This window comes from Capricornis sumatraensis, chromosome 9 (assembly GCF_032405125.1).
Source record: "Capricornis sumatraensis isolate serow.1 chromosome 9, serow.2, whole genome shotgun sequence".
Taxonomy (NCBI): domain Eukaryota; kingdom Metazoa; phylum Chordata; class Mammalia; order Artiodactyla; family Bovidae; genus Capricornis; species Capricornis sumatraensis.
The window spans coordinates 49,506,154-49,528,412 of NC_091077.1; the positions used below are offsets into that span (position 1 = coordinate 49,506,154).

At 40.3% G+C, this 22,259-nt stretch overlaps 1 protein-coding gene and 1 non-coding gene across 2 annotated transcripts; both read right to left on the bottom strand.

The window, feature by feature from the left end:
• Window positions 1-98: 98 nt before the first annotated feature.
• HSPA9 (heat shock protein family A (Hsp70) member 9) lies at window positions 99-18,528 on the bottom strand. The gene is made up of 17 exons (XM_068979314.1): window positions 18,373-18,528; window positions 16,975-17,033; window positions 16,625-16,712; window positions 15,433-15,614; window positions 14,584-14,708; window positions 13,977-14,050; window positions 13,786-13,892; window positions 13,027-13,189; window positions 11,957-12,049; window positions 9,289-9,498; window positions 7,943-8,170; window positions 7,003-7,107; window positions 6,147-6,264; window positions 5,389-5,483; window positions 5,087-5,179; window positions 4,761-4,901; window positions 99-4,488 (listed from the first exon to the last, which is right to left on the bottom strand). The coding sequence occupies exons 1-17, from the start codon at window positions 18,451-18,453 to the stop codon at window positions 4,411-4,413; spliced, it is 2,040 nt and encodes a 679-aa protein (XP_068835415.1). The 5' UTR covers window positions 18,454-18,528; the 3' UTR covers window positions 99-4,410.
• On the bottom strand, window positions 8,821-8,891 carry LOC138086702 (small nucleolar RNA SNORD63). The gene has a single exon (XR_011145411.1). It is a non-coding gene; the product is annotated as a small nucleolar RNA SNORD63 (small nucleolar RNA).
• Window positions 18,529-22,259: the final 3,731 nt, after the last annotated feature.

Sequence of the window (22,259 nt, forward strand, 5' to 3'; positions counted from 1 at the left end):
AGATCCATAGGGGATGAACATGTTGATGACATCACAGGAATGCAATCAGTGAAACGTAGGATGTCAGAGGTTGCAGGACAAATACATTACAGAGTGGAGAAAAAAGAAGCAGGGAAACCTATAGTTCAGAAGAGACTTATGGGACGTATCAACCAACACAAGGTGTGGGCTTTACTGGCTCCTGACTCGTTAACAGTTGGAAAAGTAACGGAACTTCCCTGGTGGTCCAGTGGTTAAGACTGTGCTTCCACTGCAGGGGGCACAGGTTCAATCCCTTGTCAGAAAATTAAGATCTTGCATGCACTGTGGTGCAGCCAAAAAAAAAGTTATGAAACTATTGGGAAAATTTGAACATTCACACTTTTGCTATTAAGGGATTAATTTTTTGATGTGATCATGATATTGTTAATTTTATAGAATAATCCTTTTGGAGGTACATACTGAAATGTTAAAATTATGATTTCTGGAATTTGCTTCAAAATAATCCAGGGGAAGATAGAAAATATTAAAAGCTCTAAGTTCCTGAACTGAACATTAAAAATTTGAAAAATAGAGTGTAAGAATTTGAGTGAAACAGCCAGTGTGGGCTGAATGGGGAAGGCTTCATGAAAGAGGGTAGATCAGGGATACCTAAGAAATGGAAAGGCAAGACAGATGGCTAAAGGCAAGGGGGACATGGATCAAGGGCTATGGCTTGAATTCAGCAATTAGACTAGTAAGGTAGATTGATTTCCCATTTAGGAAAAATTTATGGTTTTTAACCCCTTTTTGGTCACAGATTCCTTCAAGAAATCATTCTTCGAGAAATCAAGAGCAGCTGCCCATTTCCCCAGAAAAAAATAGTATTTGCAATCTTGCATTCTATATCAGTGGTTTCTGGGTCCCTCAAGTCAACTCATGTGGACTCTCCATTTCCCAGCCATTGCCCCAAATATCTACCTTTTGGGTCAGGGGCTACAAGAACCTGTTTAGGAGCTTATGGTTTAAGTGGAACATTTCCTGTTTCCTGAGATCTCCTGTGAGTTGAAACTTGTAATTATTAAAGGTTGGTTCAGTTGCAGTATTCTCTCTAGTGTGAAAATTGAGTTTCCTACCCTAATGCAGCAGAAATGGGATTGATGGTGGTACACTGTAATTAGGTTTAACCATATGAGATTGGTACTTGACTGGTTTTGACCTACTTAAATGGCTGTTTCAGTGTTTCTTTCTGTAACTGCTACATTGTCTGCTTCACTGATTGATTGAATAATATAGGTTGCTTTGTAGTTCCTGTATCCAGGGCTTTCACTCATTGCATTGTTCTTCTGATACCAGAGGAAAGTGAAGACGACGTAGCCTTACAAAACAGCCTTAGGACTGGAGTATGGAGTCGCAGTGGTATCTGAAATACTGAAGGGTGTTTGAAGCAGTTTATTTTCAAATTTTGTTTTCACGCCCAGTCTTCTCATGTACCATCTGCCAAGAACTTTTTTCTTTACTGCTCCTTCTTGCTACAGAATCTCTAGTATAAATGTTATGCTTAAAATTAAGCCACCCTTACAAATTACTTATTAACGGTAACTTAATGGTGAAGAAATGTGGAACAAAGCACAGACGTTATATTGTTCTCCCTGGTAACTGAGGCACACTGATAAAGACAAAGTATTCCTACCGATAATGTGTACATGACTGAGCAAGAGGAAATCACCAGGTGAATCCAAAGGGCTCTTCTGTAAAACAAATGGCCTATACCCTTCAAAACAACAAAATCAACATCGTGAAAAGACAAAAAGGCAAAGCAACTATTCATCATTGCTAAATTTCCTGATTATCAGCTGTAGGGAGAATGTTTTGCTCTTAAGTGTGCTATGTAGGTTGCAATGTCATGATCTTCAGAAAACATGTAGAGAGCGAGCACTGTTAAAAAGTACAAATGTGGCAAAATGCTAACTGAATCCATGTGAATGCTGTTTTTATGTGTTCATGACAGCATTCTTCTAGATTTCCTAATAGGTTTAATTAAAAGTTAAGAAAAAACTTGGGTAAATTTTGTTCAAGTCAGCAACAGAATTGTACTTAATACTTAGAAAGTGTAAGGGGTTTCAGATTTATTCTGGTCATTCTTACTCCCCCTTTGCTGGCCTAGGAGTACCTCAGGCCACACTTTTAGTTCTATAAACATTATTAATTTCTCCTTGAATTCCTTTTCTAAATAAGACTTTCTGATCTTTCACCAATTAAATTTTAGTTTCTGGGTGTGGTTTGTTACCCCTAGAACTCTTGACAGATGGAGTATAATTTATATGTAAACTTTAAAAGTAAGGCTTTTCTCTCAAACGGAGAAAGCAAACAACCCACAAGTTTTGGACAGTGGGAGAGATTGTTTTGACGAGATTTGAGTGCTGAAGTGACAGGCATTGTTCTAATGTTGGGAAGTAACAGTGAACAGTTTCTGGCTTCTTGAAATTTGCAAAAAAAAGGGTGGGCCTTAGTTCATTCAGGCTGCCAGAATAAAATAATAGACTGTGTAGCTTATAAACAGAATTTATTTCTCAAAATTAAGGCTAGAAGTCAGAGATCAGGGTGCCAGCATGATCAGGTCAGGGCCCTCTGGGCATCTGGAACCGAGAATGATCTACCTCCCAGAGGCCCCACCATGTAATACCACTACCTTAGCAGTTAGTATTTAAAAGCAGGGATTTGGAGGACCAAAAAAACTCATAGCAATGGAGGAAAGACAAATTAGGTGGTGGTAATTGCTGTGGATAAGGACAGGAAATGACAGGGACTTGAAGGCTATTTATGACAATTTCAAAGCCTTACTTAAAAAAGTGAGGGGAGGAGTCAATTGGAAATATAGAAGACATTCTGAGCAAGGTCAAAGTATAGGAGAAGGGGTCCGACCACATGTGTTGTTCTGTTGTATAGCAGGGGTGCATTTTAAGTGGGGAAGACTACTTGGAATAATCCCAGTTTTCCTTTCGGGACCTTTAATGCATGTGTTGCCACAAGATGAAGACTGTATCTGAATTTAAATTTCTTTTTGCCTTTCAAGGCTGCTTGTGCTGATGTTAGCTTTACTAGTGGGTAACTGAACCACCATCATAAATACGGCAGTTTGAGTTCATAAAGAAATACTGCACGTCCCCCAAGTTTCCCATTAAGTGTTCATGTGGCTGAAAACTTGAGCCTATTCTCATAGCAACCTCAAGAAGCTTTTAAAAGGGTGTTAAAGTCTCCTTAATTTTTAAAAATAAATTAATTCCTAAAACTTGAGTTACAGATGTAGTCACCTTCCTGGATCTTAAGTTGGTAGCATGTGATATTTAGAACTACATTTTAAAAAGTAGGACATGACAACTTGCTGAGGGTAAAAAAGCAGAACTATAGAAATTACCTGGTTTCTGATGTATAAGCCACTGAAATCTCACCTTAGGACTGAATGTTTCATTATCGTGAGCCAAGTCTGAAGTCTTTATTTAGAGCAGAAAGCAGCCTGAAAAGTATGAGGCCTATTTTCATGTTAAAGATCTAACATTCAACACTCCAAACCTCAGACGGGCTAGAGAGAAACTCCTGAATCAGACTCGTCTTTGCTCATAATGATTATCGTATCAGTCTTCTCAAGTTTTCAGTTTGTTAGAAATTGAAACTGGCTAGTGTTAGGAAATCCCATACAGGTTAGGGAACTGGGAAATGTAATTCATGTCATATATTTCTGAAGCTAAATTTCAGGTCCTCAGACAAAAAGATCAAGATGGTTTTCCTATTTATTTTTTTAAAAAAAGTCCAGAATGGATCAAAAAGAACAGTCATCAAGGACACAGGTGCCAGACATAAGGCCAAAGCGTAGCTAGGAAAGTATGCCTTCAGAAAATCTGGGCGACTTGTGTTTTAAAAGCTGGATCTAACAAATAATTAGCTCAGTTTTCTGTTGATCTAGCGTTCCCTGCCCTTCCTCCCAACATGGCACAGCTGGCTTGCTTTGCAAGGCCTCAGTTGATGAATTCCACATACACACAGGCTGGTACAGCAGTACTCAGATCACTAGAAGGATCTCATCACCTTATGGTTTCATTCCAGACCCAACTGTCTTCACTGTGTGAGATTTCACCCCTTGAAAATATGGCTACTTCAACACAAAAACAATGTTACATCTTTAGAATGATCAATAAGTCATCTTTCCAGCTTTACATGCACCTGAAATGAAAAAGAATGACAGGCTAGGGACAGAATACTGTGAATTTTGTACTGCTGGACTTGTCACTCATGAAATGATCATTAGCTAATGGTCACTAAATTTACATATTCAGGAAATTATATATAGAATACTGCAAAAACACAGTAGAAGACTGAAGTTTGCCCGTTTCAGCTCAGGAAATCCCTTCACTCCCAAGCATGTTGTCCTTTCAACTCCAAAGTTTACTGCTGTTACTGTTTCTCCTCCTTTTGATTGTCCTTTTGCTCCCCAGTGCCAGAGCTTCCAGAACCTTCTCGCTCTGATGCCATCTGTAAGAAAGCATTTGAGTCACTCGTTTAATGTTAAGGGTGACAGTTTGTTCTCTGATTCTCTAAAACTGAAGGAGCTATATCCTACATGTTCCACTCTCCCAGTTTTAGTGATTTCTTCCCTTTGGGTTCACTACCTCTCCCTCCCAAAGTATTCAAGAAGACCAGGAAGTTTACTTCCAAGTCCAATACTCTCAGTTCCATAACTGGCTGTGTAGCAGTCATCAGTGAAAGTGATCAAGAGCAGTTACACTGAGTTAGGAGCAAAATACCTTTTTGTATGCCATTTCGAAAAGCTTCAACGATGCTTGCTGAAGGGAAGATGCCGCCTGCCTTATGTTTTCGCCCGTTTCACTGTCTTTCCGAGCAAGGAGCTCCCTCATTTTGGAGATCTCTTCTTTTAGCTTGTTGCACTTAAAACCAAAACAAAGCCAGACCCTCACTTTTTCTGGTTTTCTTAGCCCAGAACATATAGCAGAATATTTAGAGAGACACTTTTAAAAAGAAATTGCTGTCAAGATCCAGAGAAAAATGACTGTCACTGACATTAGTGACAATACACCCCAAACTTATTGAGCTGTTTTAAAAGAGGACTTACTTCATCAGCAGGCAGTTGGTCCTTGAATTCTTCCATCTTGGTCTCTGTGTCATGGATGATTCCTTCAGCCATATTAACTGCTTCAACTCGTTCCTAAGAGAAATTTTAAAATGCAGTATGAACGAAGACTTACCAATCAATCTGCTAATGGCTACACACAGTTAAAGAGTATAAACAGTTAAGAGGGAGAAATCACTGTGGTCTGACATGTCTTTAAGAGATTTTAGCTGGATTCTATGACAATTTTTATATGAGAATAAATAAGAAAGGCACTTCACATAAGTTATGAGTGAAGTAATCACCTTCTTTCGCCGGTCTTCCTCAGCATACTTCTCTGCATTTTTAACCATATTTTCAATATCATCTTTGCTTAATCCACCAGAAGACTGAATCACAACTATAATGAAAAGAAGGAAATGCATTATTTCCCAGGAAAATGATATGCTTCATATGCTTCTTTCTCTACTGTATTAAGAAAAAGAATCCTCCTGTTCAGAGTAGCTAATATTGATATGAATTACGGAGAAGAGGAATAGCCTACTGGCCTATAATAAGCAGAGGGAAACCAAGGGTCTAATATACAAAGATCAACTAACTGCCCTACCTACCAAAAACTTAAGCAATCCAGAGGCTCAGTGCTTGTTTGTTTTGGGAAATAAACACCATACCTGATAACGAGACACTGATAACTAAAGAGAATGAGGGCAAGAACTCACCATCCTCCCCTGAGGCTGAGGGGGAAGATACACACGAAAAGTCTATAGAGTGTAGTTCCTAACAGAGAGGAACTTCAAAGTCTCTTTACCTCACCCCTTTTTATTTTAGTCACTAAGTCGAGTCTGACTTTTGTGATTCCATGGACTGTAGCCCACCAGGCTCTTCTGTCCATGGGATTTCCCAGGCAAGCACACTGGACTGGGTTGCCATTTCCTTCTCCAGGGGATCTTCCTGACCCAGGGATCAAACCCACATCTCCTGCATTGCAGATGGATTCTTTACCACTGAGCCACTAGGGAAGCCCTTACCTCACTCTTACAATCTAATAAATAAGAGAACTTACTCTGCTGCTCGCGTCCTGTACCCTTATCTTTGGCAGAAACATGTACAATCCCATTGGCATCAATGTCAAATGTAACTTCAATCTGAGGGACTCCACGAGGGGCTGGGGGAATTCCAATCTAGAATAAATGAATACCAGAGTAAGCTCCTCTCACCAACAGGCCCAGTGCTCTATCTCCAAAACCTATATAATCTTCTGGGGAATAAGTTACCTGTTTTCTGGGAGAAACAAGTGAAACTTACACTTTAAATGTACAAAAACAGGAGTTTGTAGGTTAGAGTAGTATTTTCATTGCTGCCTGAAATAAACAAGACTCATACCAGTGAAGGCTGGCTGCAGCAAGTAACTGTAATGGCTTTATGTACCTAAGAGCAGTGAGAGCAAAGTTCTCTGTTGCTCATGTCAGTAAGAAACAATAAGCAATGCTGACTAGAAGCTAGTAACAAGTGATTTCCCTAGCAGTTCACTGGTTAAGACTCTGCTTCCACTGCAGGGGACACAGGCTAAATCCCTGGTCAGGGAACTAAGATCCCACATGCCGTGCAGTGTGGCCAGAAAACCAGCAACAGTATCAAATGTCTTTAAAAGTAGTAATGAGAAATTTCTTCTAATCACTGTTTATGAACATTTCCCTGAAGCTTATAAACTTCTTGACTTAGTTCCCAGGCACAAAAAGCAAGGCAAGGCTTTCAAGTAAAAACTGAAGCTCTGGTTATCTGGCTGCAGCATTCACTTGAATACTACACAAAAATAACAAAAACTGTGTCAGCAGTTGATGATATAGGAGTCAGAATAGTGTAACTTCATCATAAAAAGAATGATCATGAGCATGAAATTCAGGATTCCTAATACCTACCAAAGTAAACTGTCCAAGAAGTTTGTTGTCTCCAGCCATCTCTCTCTCACCCTGACACACTTTAATCTCCACTTGAGTCTGTCCATCAGCAGCTGTAGAAAACACCTAGGGAAAAGAAGGAAACTTGCTGGGTTGGCAGCCTGATTACAAACTGCTAACCAAAGGAAGAAATTCACATCCCAGCATTGGAAGAATCCTAATGTACACTATGTTCAGAACAAAGGCCCATGTCTTTACAGAGAACAGGAGTAGGATTAGCACAGCAGAAGGGCATACAATAGCTATTGTTTCAGCTAAGCAAACGCACTGTACAAAGATGCAGCGCTAGCACATAAGGCCTCGAGAGAAGGAGCTATAAAAAGTGAGATGTTGAAACATGCTCATCCAGAGAAATGGGTCAGAGAAAGGACAGTTATGTTCACAGTCACAGGAAATCATCACTTCTCTTCAGAATGATGTTGTGCCAATATATCACTGCAAGCATAGCAACAGTCATAGTTCTTTCATAAAAACATCAAAACTCAGAAAGTTAGAAAGTAATTCTAAATCTAAGACCCACTGTCCAAATAACCCTTGGCTTGGTATCTCAGAACTATCATTTACTGGGAAGAGAAGCACACTCCCCTAAACATTTTATTTACTGCCTCTGAGAATAAAGTAGGAATTTTCAAATAATGAGGCTCCTTCTGGCACATTATTGTCCTGTGAAGGAAGACACTTCATGACTTCCCTAAAATCACCAACACTCCTTACAGGTAAAGAGAACTCCAGGAATATAAGAGAATAAATGACAAGATTCTTACCACCCACCCACATTCAACTAGTGTGAACTGCAAAACAAAAAAAAAAGTGTTCTAGAAAGAGCTCACAGAAGTGGCTCCAATCACATCCCCCACAGAATCCAGCATCTGTGAGAAAGTAAGGAGGGGGTGGCTTGTACCTGGCTCTTCTTGGTTGGAATAGTGGTGTTCCTGTTAATAAGCTTGGTGAAGACACCTCCCAGGGTCTCAATACCCAGAGACAGGGGAGTGACGTCCAGCAGCAGCACATCTGTTACATCACCAGCCAGCACACCTCCCTGAATGGCAGCCCCTATGGCCACAGCCTCGTCAGGGTTGACAGCTTTACTTGGGGCTCGGCCAAAGAGATCCTGCACAGTCTGCTGAACCTGAGTGCCAAGAAAAAAGAACCTTGTCACTGCTACTCAGGGCAGTTGCCTGAGAATGAGTGAAGCGTATGTATCCACAGACCCCACCAGATCCGGGATAGGTTGCTTCAGATCTAAGAATGTTTACACAAATCATCATTTTGCAGTTGAGTTCTTAGTAAACAGTTAAGTATATTATCTGGTAACACATACTTTACTCAGAATATCTCACTTATAGCCTTTTTAAATTTGGAAACAATTTGCCTAAATTTTGTCATCTGATTTCCCAAGCAACACACTAGGAATAGAAGCCGGAAGGCAAGGGGACTTAAATCGATATTGTCCAAGTCCTCTTATATGTATCAACTAAAACTCAGCATAAAAGCAGCAGTAGTAATTCAGTAATTCAATACCGGTGCTGATGTGAGGTATGTTTTTTACTAATGCTAGGAAAAAGTTCTATTTGAACATAACATCTGAGAATAAGGATATAACATCTGAGGTAACTTGTTAATAAAGATATCTGCCTGATTCAAAGCCTCTCTCTTTCACCCCCAGTTTATTGTTTGCATTATTTACTTAAGCATAAGTACTAAAAAGAAAAAATTAAGAAAATCAAAGCCCAAGATCATTCTATTGAAGCTATAAAGAATTATACCTTCAATATGTTCTGTGCTCAGTCATTAGTTTTCCACACACCTGTCTTATCAGAATGATGGGTTGATACAATGCACCACTGCACAAATCTCTGTTGAAGATGGTATTAGAAACGCAAACACTATACTGCAAAACACATATCCAAAACTGCCTATAGAAGCTAGGTAGTTAACCTGTATGTTTAGGTGTCTTGGACCTCATACTGTTTCATTCTGAAAAATTCTATAAAACTGAAGTTCAGGGTCCTCCTTGCTAGTACTCCAAAGACATTCCCCCACTTCTAATCCTTTTTAAAAATACTCTTTAAGACTAGAACTCTAGCGTGTACACAAATTCATACCCCTTTCAGGCCAAGGTGGTAGAAAGGTCACGTACACATGTCCCTATACAACATAAGCCATATGGTGTGCATATGCTGTGTCCTAAGAAATCATATGTTGGCCCTCTCTGCTCTCCATGCCAAGAATTCCATGGGTACTTACCTTGGGCATCCTAGTCATGCCACCAACCAGAATCACTTCTCCTATGTCACTCTTGCTGACTTCCGCATCTTGCATGGCTTTTTGGCATGGGGCAATGGTCCTTCTGATTAGATCAGTAACAATCCCTTCAAACTGAGCCCGGGTCAGCTTCATATTCAAATGCTTGGGTCCAGAAGCATCCATTGTAAGGTATGGCAAATTGATGTCAGTCTGCAAGGGAAGCAGGAAGACCAGTTGTGAAGTCTCTATTACTTCAATTAAAGACTACACACTAGAAAATATTTCAAAAATCACAGGGAGGATCAGACACACTTTAAACGAACAGCTACCAAAGACAGACTCTTAAAGATTTAACCTCTTATCTTCTCAGAAATAACACTACAAACCTACTAATGATAATGAAGGATGGAATAGAGAAGCAGAAAAAAAAACCCATTCAGAAGGTGAAGAATTGTCCTGCCATCAAAACATGCATTAAGAAATCACACTACTTTGTTTTTACCAAGTTTTTTTAAAAAATTCAGTGTACTTTAAGAAAAAAGTCACATGTATGCTCTGAACCAAATAATCTGTCACCAAACCAGGGCTTTACAAGTCTAAGATGGTTAAAAAAGCTACAACAAAAATGCCTAAAGGACTGACTACTGCTATGATAGTCACAGAGAGCAGCAAACACTGCTACAGTCACACTGTGTAACATATAGTATCAGTAAATGTAAAATCCTAATAAGGCATGGATTAAGAATATTTAGACTAACAAAACTCACTATTAAACATGCAGAAAGAGGTGTCTCAGGGTGAACTCCCAGAAGAGAGTTAAATTTATGCTGCACCTCCAATTTCACATCAAAGCAAGCCCAAAAAGCAATAAAGACTGAGGGGAGCAAATCCTTAACCACTTTTCTTCAGGAGAGTACCCTGGACAGCTAAAGGCTTAGTAAGAATTAATACACCTTCTGTAAAAACAGTGATACTGGATATAGTTTTAAGAACACCAATAACAATTTCCTCTTTGCACAATGTTAAACCGAATCAGAAAAAAAATTATCTAAGTTAATGCAATCCAACAGAACTTTCTGTGGCAATGGAAATGCTACCTGTGCTTCTCAATCCAGCAGCCACTAGTCACACATGGCTGAAAAGCTGACATTCACCTAGTGCAACTGAGAAATGGAATTCTTAAAAATTGTATTTTGGGACTTCCTGGCCCAAGTCCTTTCCTCTCTCACCACCTGGTGTAGTTTTAACAGCCCCCTACATTTTTTCACACCCACTCAGGCTGCCACAGCTCCCCCGCATTTTCCACTCCACCTCAGGGTGCTTTTCCCAAACCTGACCATGTCACTGCCCCATCTCAAAATTTTTCAGTGATTTGTAGTCATTATCTGAGGAAAGACACCAAATCCTCCAATCTGTAAAGCCTCTAGACTTATCTTCTATGCTCCTCCTGCCCCTCTAGTCTGTACTTCAGCCACATTGACCCTTTCTAAGGTCTTACCCCACCACCTCATACTTATCTGGCACTTTATGTTTTCCTGATCAACTCACCTTGCAGGAGCTCTAATTATGTCAAATATCTGTCAAGTTCCTCTATTATTAGTCTAAGTTTGCCTTTTTTTGAAAATATAATTAACATATACTTTTACAGTACCACTTGCTACTTCTTACACATTGTCCTAAGCATGTTATACCTATTAATTTACAAATCCTCACAACTCTAAGGGGAAATGGAGTGCTAATTATCCTCATTTTATTGACAAGAAAATAAACATTAGTAATTCATCCAAAGTCATATAGCAAATAATGAAATAGAAACTTAATCTCCACCAGTCTATCTACAGAGTAACTGTTAACCTCTACATTACTTCTGACATTTATTGATATAATGTTTAATTAATGTCAACCTTTCCCTGGTGGCTCAGATGGTAAAGTGTTTGCCCACGGAGGCAAACTTGCACAGGTACATATTCCCCAGCCTTCAGCCACATTTCATTAACTCACTGTCTAGACTGGTGATCCAAATAAAACAATTAGAGACTTACATAAAAAAGGTGTCTGAAATAAAAACAGAAGTAGCTCTGAGAGTCTCCTGGTATTTCCAGGATAGTAATTCTAATTTTGCACACTGTTCAGTCTAGATTTTCCCAGGTGGTACAGGTGGTAAAGAATCCACCTGCCAATGCAGGAGACATAAGAGACTTGGGTTTGATTCCTGGGTCAGGAAGATCCCCTGGAGGAGGAAATGGTGACCCACTCCAATATTCTTGCATGGAGAATCTTGTGGACATAGAAGCCTGGCAGGCTATGGCCCACAGGGTCACAAAAAATCCGAAAAGTCGGATAAGACTGAAGTGACTTAGCATAATGGTACAGTCTAGATTTTAAAAATACTATCTTTAACACAAATAAGTATATTCAATGTCATTCAGCTCTCAATTAAACCATTATTTGGCTCCTGTAACATAACCTGATTTGGTGCGTAACAAATTTCAGCTTACTCATTAAAAACACAATGATTCTGTTAATGGAAAAGTTTTTCTACCACCAACCAGAAAATGGTTAAAAAAAAAAAAAAATCTCACTAATATCATGCCAATTAAATATGCTATTCAAGTAAACTCCAGCTAAAAAGATCCATCAAGGCTGCTGGAATTTGTCCATGTCTCACCTGCACAGATGAAGAGAGTTCACACTTGGCCTTCTCAGCAGCTTCCCGAACTCTCTGAAGCGCCATGTTGTCTTTGGTCAAATCAACCCCCGTCTAACAAAGACATAATATAACTAGTGTAAATGAGAAAATGAATACTACTTACATCACAGTGGTAAGGTGTAGACAAGACAAAATAAAGCCATACCTTTATAAACAAGCAAAAATTAATTATTGCCTTTAAAAACCTACAGGAAAAAGACCTAGTCTGAAAAAGATATATTATGTCTGGAGTTAAAGGGATGAACTGTTCTCACTTCTTTCCAGCTGTAGGATTCGAGTTCAAAAAAGGAATTCTCAAAATTCCTTTTCCAATACAGTTATTCTCCCACTTTTCCAAAGCTTGCTTTAAACCACACCTCACTTTTATAAAAGATCTATATTAACACCGGTTTTTGCCAACCGAATGAAATCTGAAAAGGATTTTCACATTTACAAAATAGGCAAAAACGACAACTAATATTCGGCATTTGCTTTGCAGCAAGCCATTATAGAGGCAGTGTGCACCCCAAGCTCCTTGCCCACCAACTGCACGTATCTGAGCATCAAGCCACCATAGCTTTGAACTATCTGGGAGCATATGAACATTTTGTTTTGTGCATCCGTTAGTAAAATGTGCCCTAAGGTAATTGCCTCTTTGCTTCACAACATTTCAGCTTATCATAGGTCTCAAAGGAAGACATTTTCAGATAGTGGAGGGAACCTACATAGTTGTCCAGCAGTATCTGTGAGGATTGGTTCTAGCACTTCTCTCCAAAAACATGGATACCCCAACCCAAAGACATTCAGGTTTCCTATATAAAATGCCGCAGTACTATTATACACCAGGTACTGTACCCTGTTCATTGTTGTCTGTTCACAATCTGAAGTTATAATAACCCGGACAGTTCAGAGCACCCATGAAACTGAAATGCAATTTCAGTGGACTATGCAACAATCTATTAACGGGAGGAAAAATCATAAAGCAAACTGCAGTCCAAAGAAATTCTCAATATTTCAATGTCTACATATTAACCACACTGGTAACTAACCTCTCTCTTGAACTCCTTCACAATGTGACGCAGCAAGGCCTGGTCAAAGTCTTCACCACCTAAGAAAGTGTCTCCATTGGTGGATTTCACCTCAAATACTCCTTTCTGAATTTCCAGTATGGAAATATCAAAAGTTCCACCACCTAAATCATATACAGCAATGCTAGAAAGAAAAAAGAAAGACTTCAAGAACAAAATTCATCACAGGTAGAGTTCAGTCACCAAACTAACATAAATCTGGTTATTTACCCCCACCCAGGTATAATTATGAAAGTTGATGACTGTCTAAGCATCATATGTCTTAACATATGGTCCTTATAGCAACATGTAAAACACATAAGAGTTAAAATGAAATGCTAAACTTCTGGATGAATACTTGCCAACAGGCATACCAAGGGAGTAAAATAACCGTGAAAGTGAAGTCGCTCGGTCGTGTACGACTCTTTGCAACCCCATGGACTGTAGCCTACCAGGCTCCTCCCTCCATGGGATTCTCCAGGCAAGAGTACTGGAGTGGGTTGCCAAATAACCATAGCCAGTACTTTTAAAAAGAAAAGAAAGAAAAGAGAAAAAGTAATCAAAGGAATAGTCCTGAAATGAATGAAAAACACAGACCATAGAAACCTGGGGAAAAGGTCAAGGCAGTACATTTTTAGTCTAAGGTGCAACACTGAATCAAGATGACGACTGAGGATAGATTTCAAGATTCTACGAACTTAGTCTCACACATCTAAGTGGAAATTAATTACACAAACTTACATTTTGTCTTCTGATTTGTCCAGACCGTAAGCCAGAGCAGCAGCTGTGGGTTCATTAATTACCCGAAGCACATTTAGTCCAGATATCTGGCCAGCATCCTTAGTAGCCTATAGAAAAAGAAAAAAAGCATTTTTCACCCTTATGTCCCAAGTACCATTTATTTCGTGACTAAAAATGCTAATTGAACTCACCTGTCTCTGAGAGTCATTGAAATAAGCTGGGACTGTGATCACAGCATTTTTTGCTGTATGCCCCAAGTAATTTTCTGGAAAAGAAATCAGTGAAAATCAACCATGAGAATCCTATCAGATAAAATAAGCTACAATTAATAATGTAGCCTGACAACTCATGTCATCCTCTTCACAAACAGTACCCATTAGTTTTTTAGCATATGACCTAACATGTAGAGATCTTATTGAAAAACACTCTGATTTAAAACACACAAGATCTCACCTTTAACACATTAGTGAAGGCTCACCAACTACAATGACCTAGACTTAAAAGAGCCACTGTTTCTCTAACAGGAAGTTATAAGTTTTACCTAACAGACACAAAAACTTAACATGTAGTCTTTTGGTTTCCCTTCTGGGAAAAAGAAACATGCAAACCACCATTAGGAAAACTTGGAAGAGAAATTCAATTTGTATAGAAAGAGTAATGAAGTTTTGCCTTCTCTAGGTATTCTGTGCAAAAGCCACTGCAAACTTATTCAAAGGTCAATGAGATACGGAAGCCAGTGATCTCAGAGTAATCATGCAGTTTTCTGAATTTTCCCAGATATGAACTAAGCTTTCTCACCTGCAGTCTCTTTCATCTTCATCAACACAAATGCTCCAATCTGACTTGGGGAATAGAGTTTTCCATGGGCTTCAACCCAGGCATCGCCATTAGAGGCACGGACAATTTTAAAAGGAACATTTTTACTGAAAGACACAAATATTTGAGAAAACATGTCAGCACAATCTACCATGAAGTTACCATACACCATTAAAGCCCATCTTCCACCCCACAAGATCCATGCCAACAAATGAGAACTTTAGGAATTCACTTAATGAAATCCTTTAGAAAGTAAATATTAACATGTAAAAACATCCTGATGAAACCTGAACATTCTTCTCACCAAAAAGTTATGCAGCTGCTTTGGATAACACAGAGATACATACGACCCGGAAACTTCATTACTAGATGTCTACCCAAGAGAAATGAAAACGTACCTCCACACACAAACCTACAAATGTTTATGGTAGCATTACTCATTAACAGCCAAAAAGTGGAACAACCGAAATGTCATCAACAAATAAACATTAAATTATGTGTGGAATGCAGTATTATTTGGCCATAAAAACAAAATACTGATAACATGTGACAGCAAGGATAAACCTGGAAAACATATCGAACTATCTGATCAGCACAAGATGGAGCCTATGTCATTATCTGTCTCGTGTTTAACACCAATTTACATGGTCCAGATACGACTAGCCAAATCTTCATATATCATGTCACACATAGCAAAGTCCTAATCTGTGAAGGCAGAATTGAATATTTTGAAGAAGACACCCTCTGGGCAGGGGCAGGGCCTGTCCCCAGGGATCCTGCTAGGAAGACTGTTCTATACAGCCTTTGCAAATAAAGTCTTATATTACTCACATGTCTTTCTGAACTTCTGGGTCATCATATCGCCGACCAATAAGACGCTTGGTAGCATAGAATGTGTTGTTTGGGTTGGTGACAGCCTGTCGCTTGGCCGGCATGCCAACAAGTCGCTCACCATCTGCTGTAAAGGCTACAACTGAAGGGGTGGTTCTGGCACCTTCAGCGTTCTCTAGCACCTAAAACTCCCAAAGTAGGAGAGACAGTAAGACTCCAGTCACCACCAGTGTCTTTGTATCAATTATTTGAGACACAAAGCAAACATTAAAAAATAGTACTAGTGAGGATATTCTTCTGCCCTGTAAATATTGATATAGTAAGCAACTACTATTTGAGATTGAAACAGTTTTCAACTAAGAACATCCAAAAAAACAGGAATATATAAATCAGGTCTTTCTTACTGTCGTCATACCATTAAATGTACTTTTGTTTTGGTGATGGCTAAAAATTTCAGGCATTAAAAAAAATTTGCAGATTCCCCTGGTGGTCCCCTGGTTAAGAATCCACCTGCCAATGCAGAGGATACAAGCTGGATCCCTGGTCTGGGCAGATTCCACGTGGTGTGGGGCAACTAAGCCCGTGTGCCACAACTACTGATGGCTGAGCACCCTAGAGATCCTGGTACACAATAAGAGAAGCCACTGCAACAAGACAGTAGCCCCCAGTGGCGGCCAACTAGAAGAAGCCTGCATGTAGCAACGAAGACCCACCGCAATAAAGAAAAAAAATTTTTTTAATCGCCAAAAAAGGAATTAAAAGATCCAGGTGCTTCAAATACTACTGAGGAGAACCAAGTGGGAATAAAGATTTTAAGAACAGAACAGGTAGGATTCAGGAGGAAGAGCCTCTACCACAGCAGGAAATAAAGAACATTATTTACTTATGACCCAGCCTTTGCATTATTTGGAGCTCCACTTGCTTCTAGACTGTTTCTGCACCTTTAACTTTTGTTTAACTGATTTATAAAAAGGTAAAATTTTATTATTTCTGTACTAGGACACACTTAAATCCTGGGAAGTTAAATCAATTTGATTATTACCAGCATAAATTAAGCAAAGATGCACCTCAAGAGAGTCTTAAGAATTTAAACGCAACCTTTAAAATGTCCCTTATCTAAGCCAAAGGACACAGAATTCTGAATTGTCTACTAGCTACCACTACATGGTCCAGAGCCTCCAATTATGCTCACCTTTGCTTGTTTACCTTCCATAACTGCCACACAGGAGTTGGTAGTACCCAAATCAATACCAACAACTGCTCCCTTGATTGCTTCTGATCTGTAAGACATTTAAAACAATGCTACGGTCAGTTAACAGTGGTCTCCAAAATGGTGGTAAAAAAGACATATTTTACAATATGAAGGTAAACCTTGAAGAAGGTTTGCTAGAAAACAATTATTTGCTAGTGTGGTGAAATAAACACTCTATTAATAAATATAACAGTGTTTTTTTTCCTGAACAAAATAATAAATTTAGAGACCATTAGTCTGGGACTTAATATTTATCATCATACTATTAAAGAAAATGAAATTATACTTACGCATAGTCCCGCCTTGAAACAATTCTAAAAGCCTCATGACTAAGGCCATTCCAGCCATCCTTAAAAAAAAAAAATTGCATCAGCCATCAGCTACATATGAAAACTTGGGCTTGTTTTAACTATTCTTCTGAAGAATATGTGAACGTTTGAGATTTTCATTCTGAGTGGCTACCATGCATAAAGTTCATCGAAATTGTAAAATATTTTATATATAACAGGCATAACGGTACTGACACAGCAATCAAGTCCAATAAAGTATAAATTTTCCAAATAAGTCAAACAAACAAGTACATGTAAAACTGTCCTGAATTACATTAACAAAAGGTTTCTCAATTTCAGCATTATTGATTTTGAACAAAACTTTTGTTGGGAGCTGGGCTGTTCACTGCAGGATGTTCAGCAACAACTTGGACCTTTACAACTAGAACCTAGTAGTAGCACGGTTACCCAGACTGTAACAACCAAAGTCTTTTTCAAACACTGCCAAACATCCCCTGGAGAAGCAAAAATACATTACAAAATAACTACTCAATCTCACTGTCACAGCAATGCCCACTTAAGATCCACACATGTGTGTGTTGCAAATATAGATTTAACTTAATCTGAGCCATTTCCCGTGATGTTGCCAAGCTAATGCTTTAAGGGGAATAGAATTAGCCACCTTCTTAAGTCAGTTTGGGGTGGGGGCGGAATGTGGAGTAGGGGGGAAAAAAATGTCAGGAGTGGCTTCTGATCAGGATCAAAGACCTCTGTTACATTCTCACCTCAGGCTATTGCAAGTTGTCCTTTACTCAACCTGAGCGCAAAGAAACAATTACAAAAGATGTGTTTCTACTCTTACACGATAATGAGCAATCACTCCATGGCCTTTTCCTGATTTGCTTATTTTTTTCTGAAATAACGGAGATAAAGATTCTGGGAAAACCACTATTACATGTTCGCAAACGAGAAAATCAGAGCTTGACTTTTAATTTATTGCTCGGATGCTCTTTCTTCCTTCGTCATATCATAGTAACGGGGTCCTTGCACACTCCGGATTTTAGAAGACTCCTTCTTCTACCCGTAAGCGAAAACAAAAACTATAATAGCTATTCCTTCCCTATAGACTACGACCTCAAGGCCCAAACTGCGTAATCCGTATCAAAAAGCCTATCAGAACGACTACCAGCTACTTGGTGAAATGTAACAGTGAAATAAAACTCGACGCTCCCAAGGAGTGTGACTCAGCAAAGAGAGAAAGGCAAACTCCTGAATTAATCCTTGAATCAGCAACACTGAATACTGTATTTTCCATCTCTCCTCTTTCCCGGAGGATTCTGACCCCGAAGGCCGCGCGCGGCCTGCCGCACTGAGTCCCAAGACCGTGAGCCCCTCAGGGAGGGCCCGGCAGTCCCTTACCTGGTGGCGGGCGGCTGTGGGGCCCCGGGAGGCTGCGGTGCCGACGAGACGGGATACTGCGGCTCGGCTGGCGCTTATCATGGCTGCTAGACGGTGGAAGTACGAGACAGCAAAGAGGCGCTCGGATGGTCGAGGGTAGCGCGGCGCAGAGGTGCTAGCGATTCTGGAAACCTCCTACCACGTGGGGTGGGGGGCGGGGGTTGACCGCTGAGGCCTGGAAGCCCGCTCATCGTCTGGGGCGCCGCCCGTGCTGCCTGATCAGAGAATACCTGGTATGCCGCGCCCGGAGGCAGGGCCTATGGCTAATACGCTTCGAAGCCTGATAGTTGGGAACAGTATGTCCTTCTGCGCCTGCGGCAGAAGGTCAGGGCTTCATGAGAGACGGGAGGTCTAAGAGCGGTATAAGGCAGAACTATGGACAACCCCGGTCCTCGGAAGCAGGAAGGACTCAAGGTCACACGGGATAAACTGCGAACAGATTACAGTCTCCTTGCGTCAGTTACGCGAGAGGAGGGGTCTGTTGCGCTTGCGCAACTGGCTGCCCGCCGAGGGCTGGAGCGCATGTGCACAGGGAGTAGTGAAAAACGGGGTGGAGCCTGACTACCGCTGTCATAGGATGCTCCAGCTCACGTGAGTTTCGTCCTCCCCACCCCCGTTTCCCTGGGAGATCCTGGCGGCCGCAGGGTCTGCTTGAGTTGACTTTTCCTTCTGGAGGAGGGCGCCATTTTGTCCTGCGTTTTTGTTCAATGTAAACCTGGGATTTAAAACCTTTGTTGCTCACCCTTGTCCTTTGTCTTTTGACTGCCTGTTGCTGTTGCAGTAACTTGAAGTACACCTGCATATGGAGACGTTAGGCGAATTTTTTCTGTGTTTTAGCACAGGGACCTTGGGTTTTGAACTACTGAAGAAGACTTTCATTCATACAAAGCATTGGGTTACCTTAGGCTAGTTATCGTGCAGACCATCAAGAGAAAAACATATCTGAGCTCAAGATCCTACTGCTGGGCCTCTCTGAGACTCAGAAAGCAAGCGGGCCCCTGTGGGGCCCACCTGGGCAGGAAAGCCCTTCTTTTCCCCCTGTTGCTTGTTTATTGACTTCTTTTAGCTTCTTTGGAATTCGACTGAATTCCAAAAGGCAGATTTCAGCAGTTGCTTATTAGGGGACGGAAACAAAAGAGGCATAGTCAAGTAAGAATAGCACAGCACTGGGGCACGGTCTTGGTTCCTCCTCAGGGAGTGTGTGGTCAGCTGTGTCTTGGTGACTCCACAGACTGTAGCCCACCAGGCTTCTCTGGAATTTTACCAGGCAAGAATACTGGAGTGGGTTACCATTTCCTTCTCTGGAGGATCTTCCTGACCCAGGGATTGAACCCCTGTTGCTTGCTTTGGCAAGCTTGGTCTTTACCACTAACATCACCTGAATATACGTAGTATTTATGAGTTCTATGGGAATTAGGCCCTCCCTAGATAGAGAATGGTAACTTAAACTTGAGGGCAAGATTCCTCACTACCAACCTACCAGAAGGAAGTCACATGCTTTGCAGCCCTCAACCCAAATTTTTCCTATAAAAACTTACTCTCTACACGCTCTCAGTTCAGGGATTTACTTAGAGCATGAGCCACCCTTTCTCCTTGCTTAACCCTGCAATAAAACCTTTCTCTGCTCCAAACTCCTGTTTTGGTTGGTTTGGCTTCACTGTGTGTCAGGCACACAAACTTGTATTCTGTAACACGTCCGCAGGCCCATCTCGGAAACCTAGTTGTATGGGACAGCGGAGGTCGGTTGTGTAATCAGATGCCAGTGACTTCTTAAGTCTCAAAGTCCGATTTCAAGAGAGAAAGATGCTCCGCTATTCCAATGTGAGGACTTGTGAAGGAAATTTTGAGGCAGTTTGGGAGGGAAAGAAGACAGCTGAAGAGTTTACCTTGTAAGAGAGAGGGGAAGTGGGAGTAAGAAAATAAAGCTCCAACACTATTGTTTATAGGTTACACAGGTCCTTTTAAGAAGTACCGTCACACTCTTATTTATTATTCTTACTTGTCTACCTAGTGCTTTCATTTCTCTTGTTTTGTTAATTCCCTCAAAAGTAGATTTTTCTGCAGTCATCAAAGCGACAGTCTAATGACCCCTATTTTTAGGATATTTGTATACTAAAACAATACATTGATGCTGAAGAACGTTGAGGGGAGGGATAAATTGGGAGCTTGTGGTTGAGGTATGCACACTATTATATATAAAATAGGTAACCAATAAGGACCTACTGTGTAGCACAGGGAATGCTGCTGGATACACTGTAATGACCTATATGAGAAAAGAATCTAAAAAAGAGTGGATATATGTATTTGTGGAGAAGGCAATGGCACCCCACTCCAGTACTCTTGCCTGGAGAATCCCATGGACGGAGGAGCCTGGTAGGCTGCAGTCCATGGGGTCGCTTAGAGTCGGATACAACTGAGGGACTTCACTTCCACTTTTCACTTTCATGCGTTGGAGAAGGACATGGCAGCCCACTCCAGTGTTCTTGCCTGGAGAATCCCAGGAGTGGGGGAGCCTGGTGGGCTGCCGTCTGTGGAGCCACACAGAGTCGGACTCGACCGCAGTGACTTAGCAGCAGCAGCATATGTATTAGTATAGCTGATTCATTTGGTTGTACACCTGAAACTAGCACAACGTTGTAAATCAACTATGCTCCAATAAAAATTTTCAAAAAAGAACATAGAAACATAGGGAGGAATGATAAATAATATTAAACATGGAAGCAAAGTAGAAATTGAAAATTTCACATCCTTACCTTGCATATGACACGGAGGAGGGCAAGTGAGATAATTGGTATTAACTGCATCCTCTTCACATCTCTCTTTTATCTACTAATTCTCCTAAGAATTTGCTCTTTTTCCTTCTTGTTGCATACACTTAAAAACCACTAAGTGTTAGAAGAATTCTGGAATCAAATAGTGTTAACTATTTGATTAAAGGCTGTGTGAGAGGATGATTCTGGGGATACACATATCGCTGAGGTTTTTGTTGGTTTCCCCAAGAGCCTGGTAAATACTCAATATGACCACAAGGGGGATTATTGTAGCTCTAGACATTATTCAAAGCAGTATCCTGAGAATGAGGCTGCATGGATCCTGTTATTTGCCTAAGTGAAGGACAAGCTTTGCGGTTGGTTTGTAAATTAACATAGCCTGCAGCCTGAAGGCTGGCAGAAATGAGCCTGAGTCTAAAAAGAAATAGGATGCAAATGAATAAGACTGGACAATTAGATCCATGGTTGGCTGGTACAATTCTTCATCATATAACACAGCGCTGTATTCCATTTCTCTGTTATCATTTCAGTGTCATACTGAAAAGTGAAAGGAGTTGGTACATAATTTTCATGTGGGTAATTGTTTACCAGGTATAACAGATAGCTGTCTAATACCTGTGCATACTATGTTTTAAATTATAACTTTTAAACATTTAATTCCCAATCATTAATAGGAATTGTCTTTAAATAGTAATCACTTAATAGTTGTCAAGTGTTACTTAAGTACTCCACTGTCCTAAATGCTTTCTAACATTCTTTAATGGAATGTGCAAAAAAAAAAAAATGGTCTCAAGGGAATAATACTATTGGTATTCCCATTTTGCAGAGGTGGAAACTGAGGCTTAAAGTGATCTAGTATGTTATATAGGTCACATGGCAATTGAACGGTAAGGCCATATTTGAAGCCAGACTGTCTGACTAAAGAACCTATACTGCTAACCACTAGGCATTGCTGTCTTGTAACAAAACTGGATCTGATCATTTATCTCTATGTATACAGAAGAAGAGTTTTGTAACATTGGCCTAGTCCATTATTAACAGCAGTTATTTTAGGCAATTGAGTTAAAGCTATAAAAA

What these genes read in the sequence shown, in the direction of transcription:
- HSPA9 (XM_068979314.1), bottom strand. Translation starts at nt 18,453, where the DNA reads ATGATAAGCGCCAGCCGAGCCGCAGTATCCCGTCTCGTCGGCACCGCA. An exon ending in CCACAGCCGCCCGCCACCAG is followed by an intron (nt 17,034 to 18,372) that starts GTAAGGGACTGC and finishes TTTTTTTTTAAG; the next exon opens with GATGGCTGGAATGGCCTTAG. An exon ending in AGGAAGACCGGCGAAAGAAG is followed by an intron (nt 5,180 to 5,388) that starts GTGATTACTTCA and finishes AATTTCTCTTAG; the next exon opens with GAACGAGTTGAAGCAGTTAA.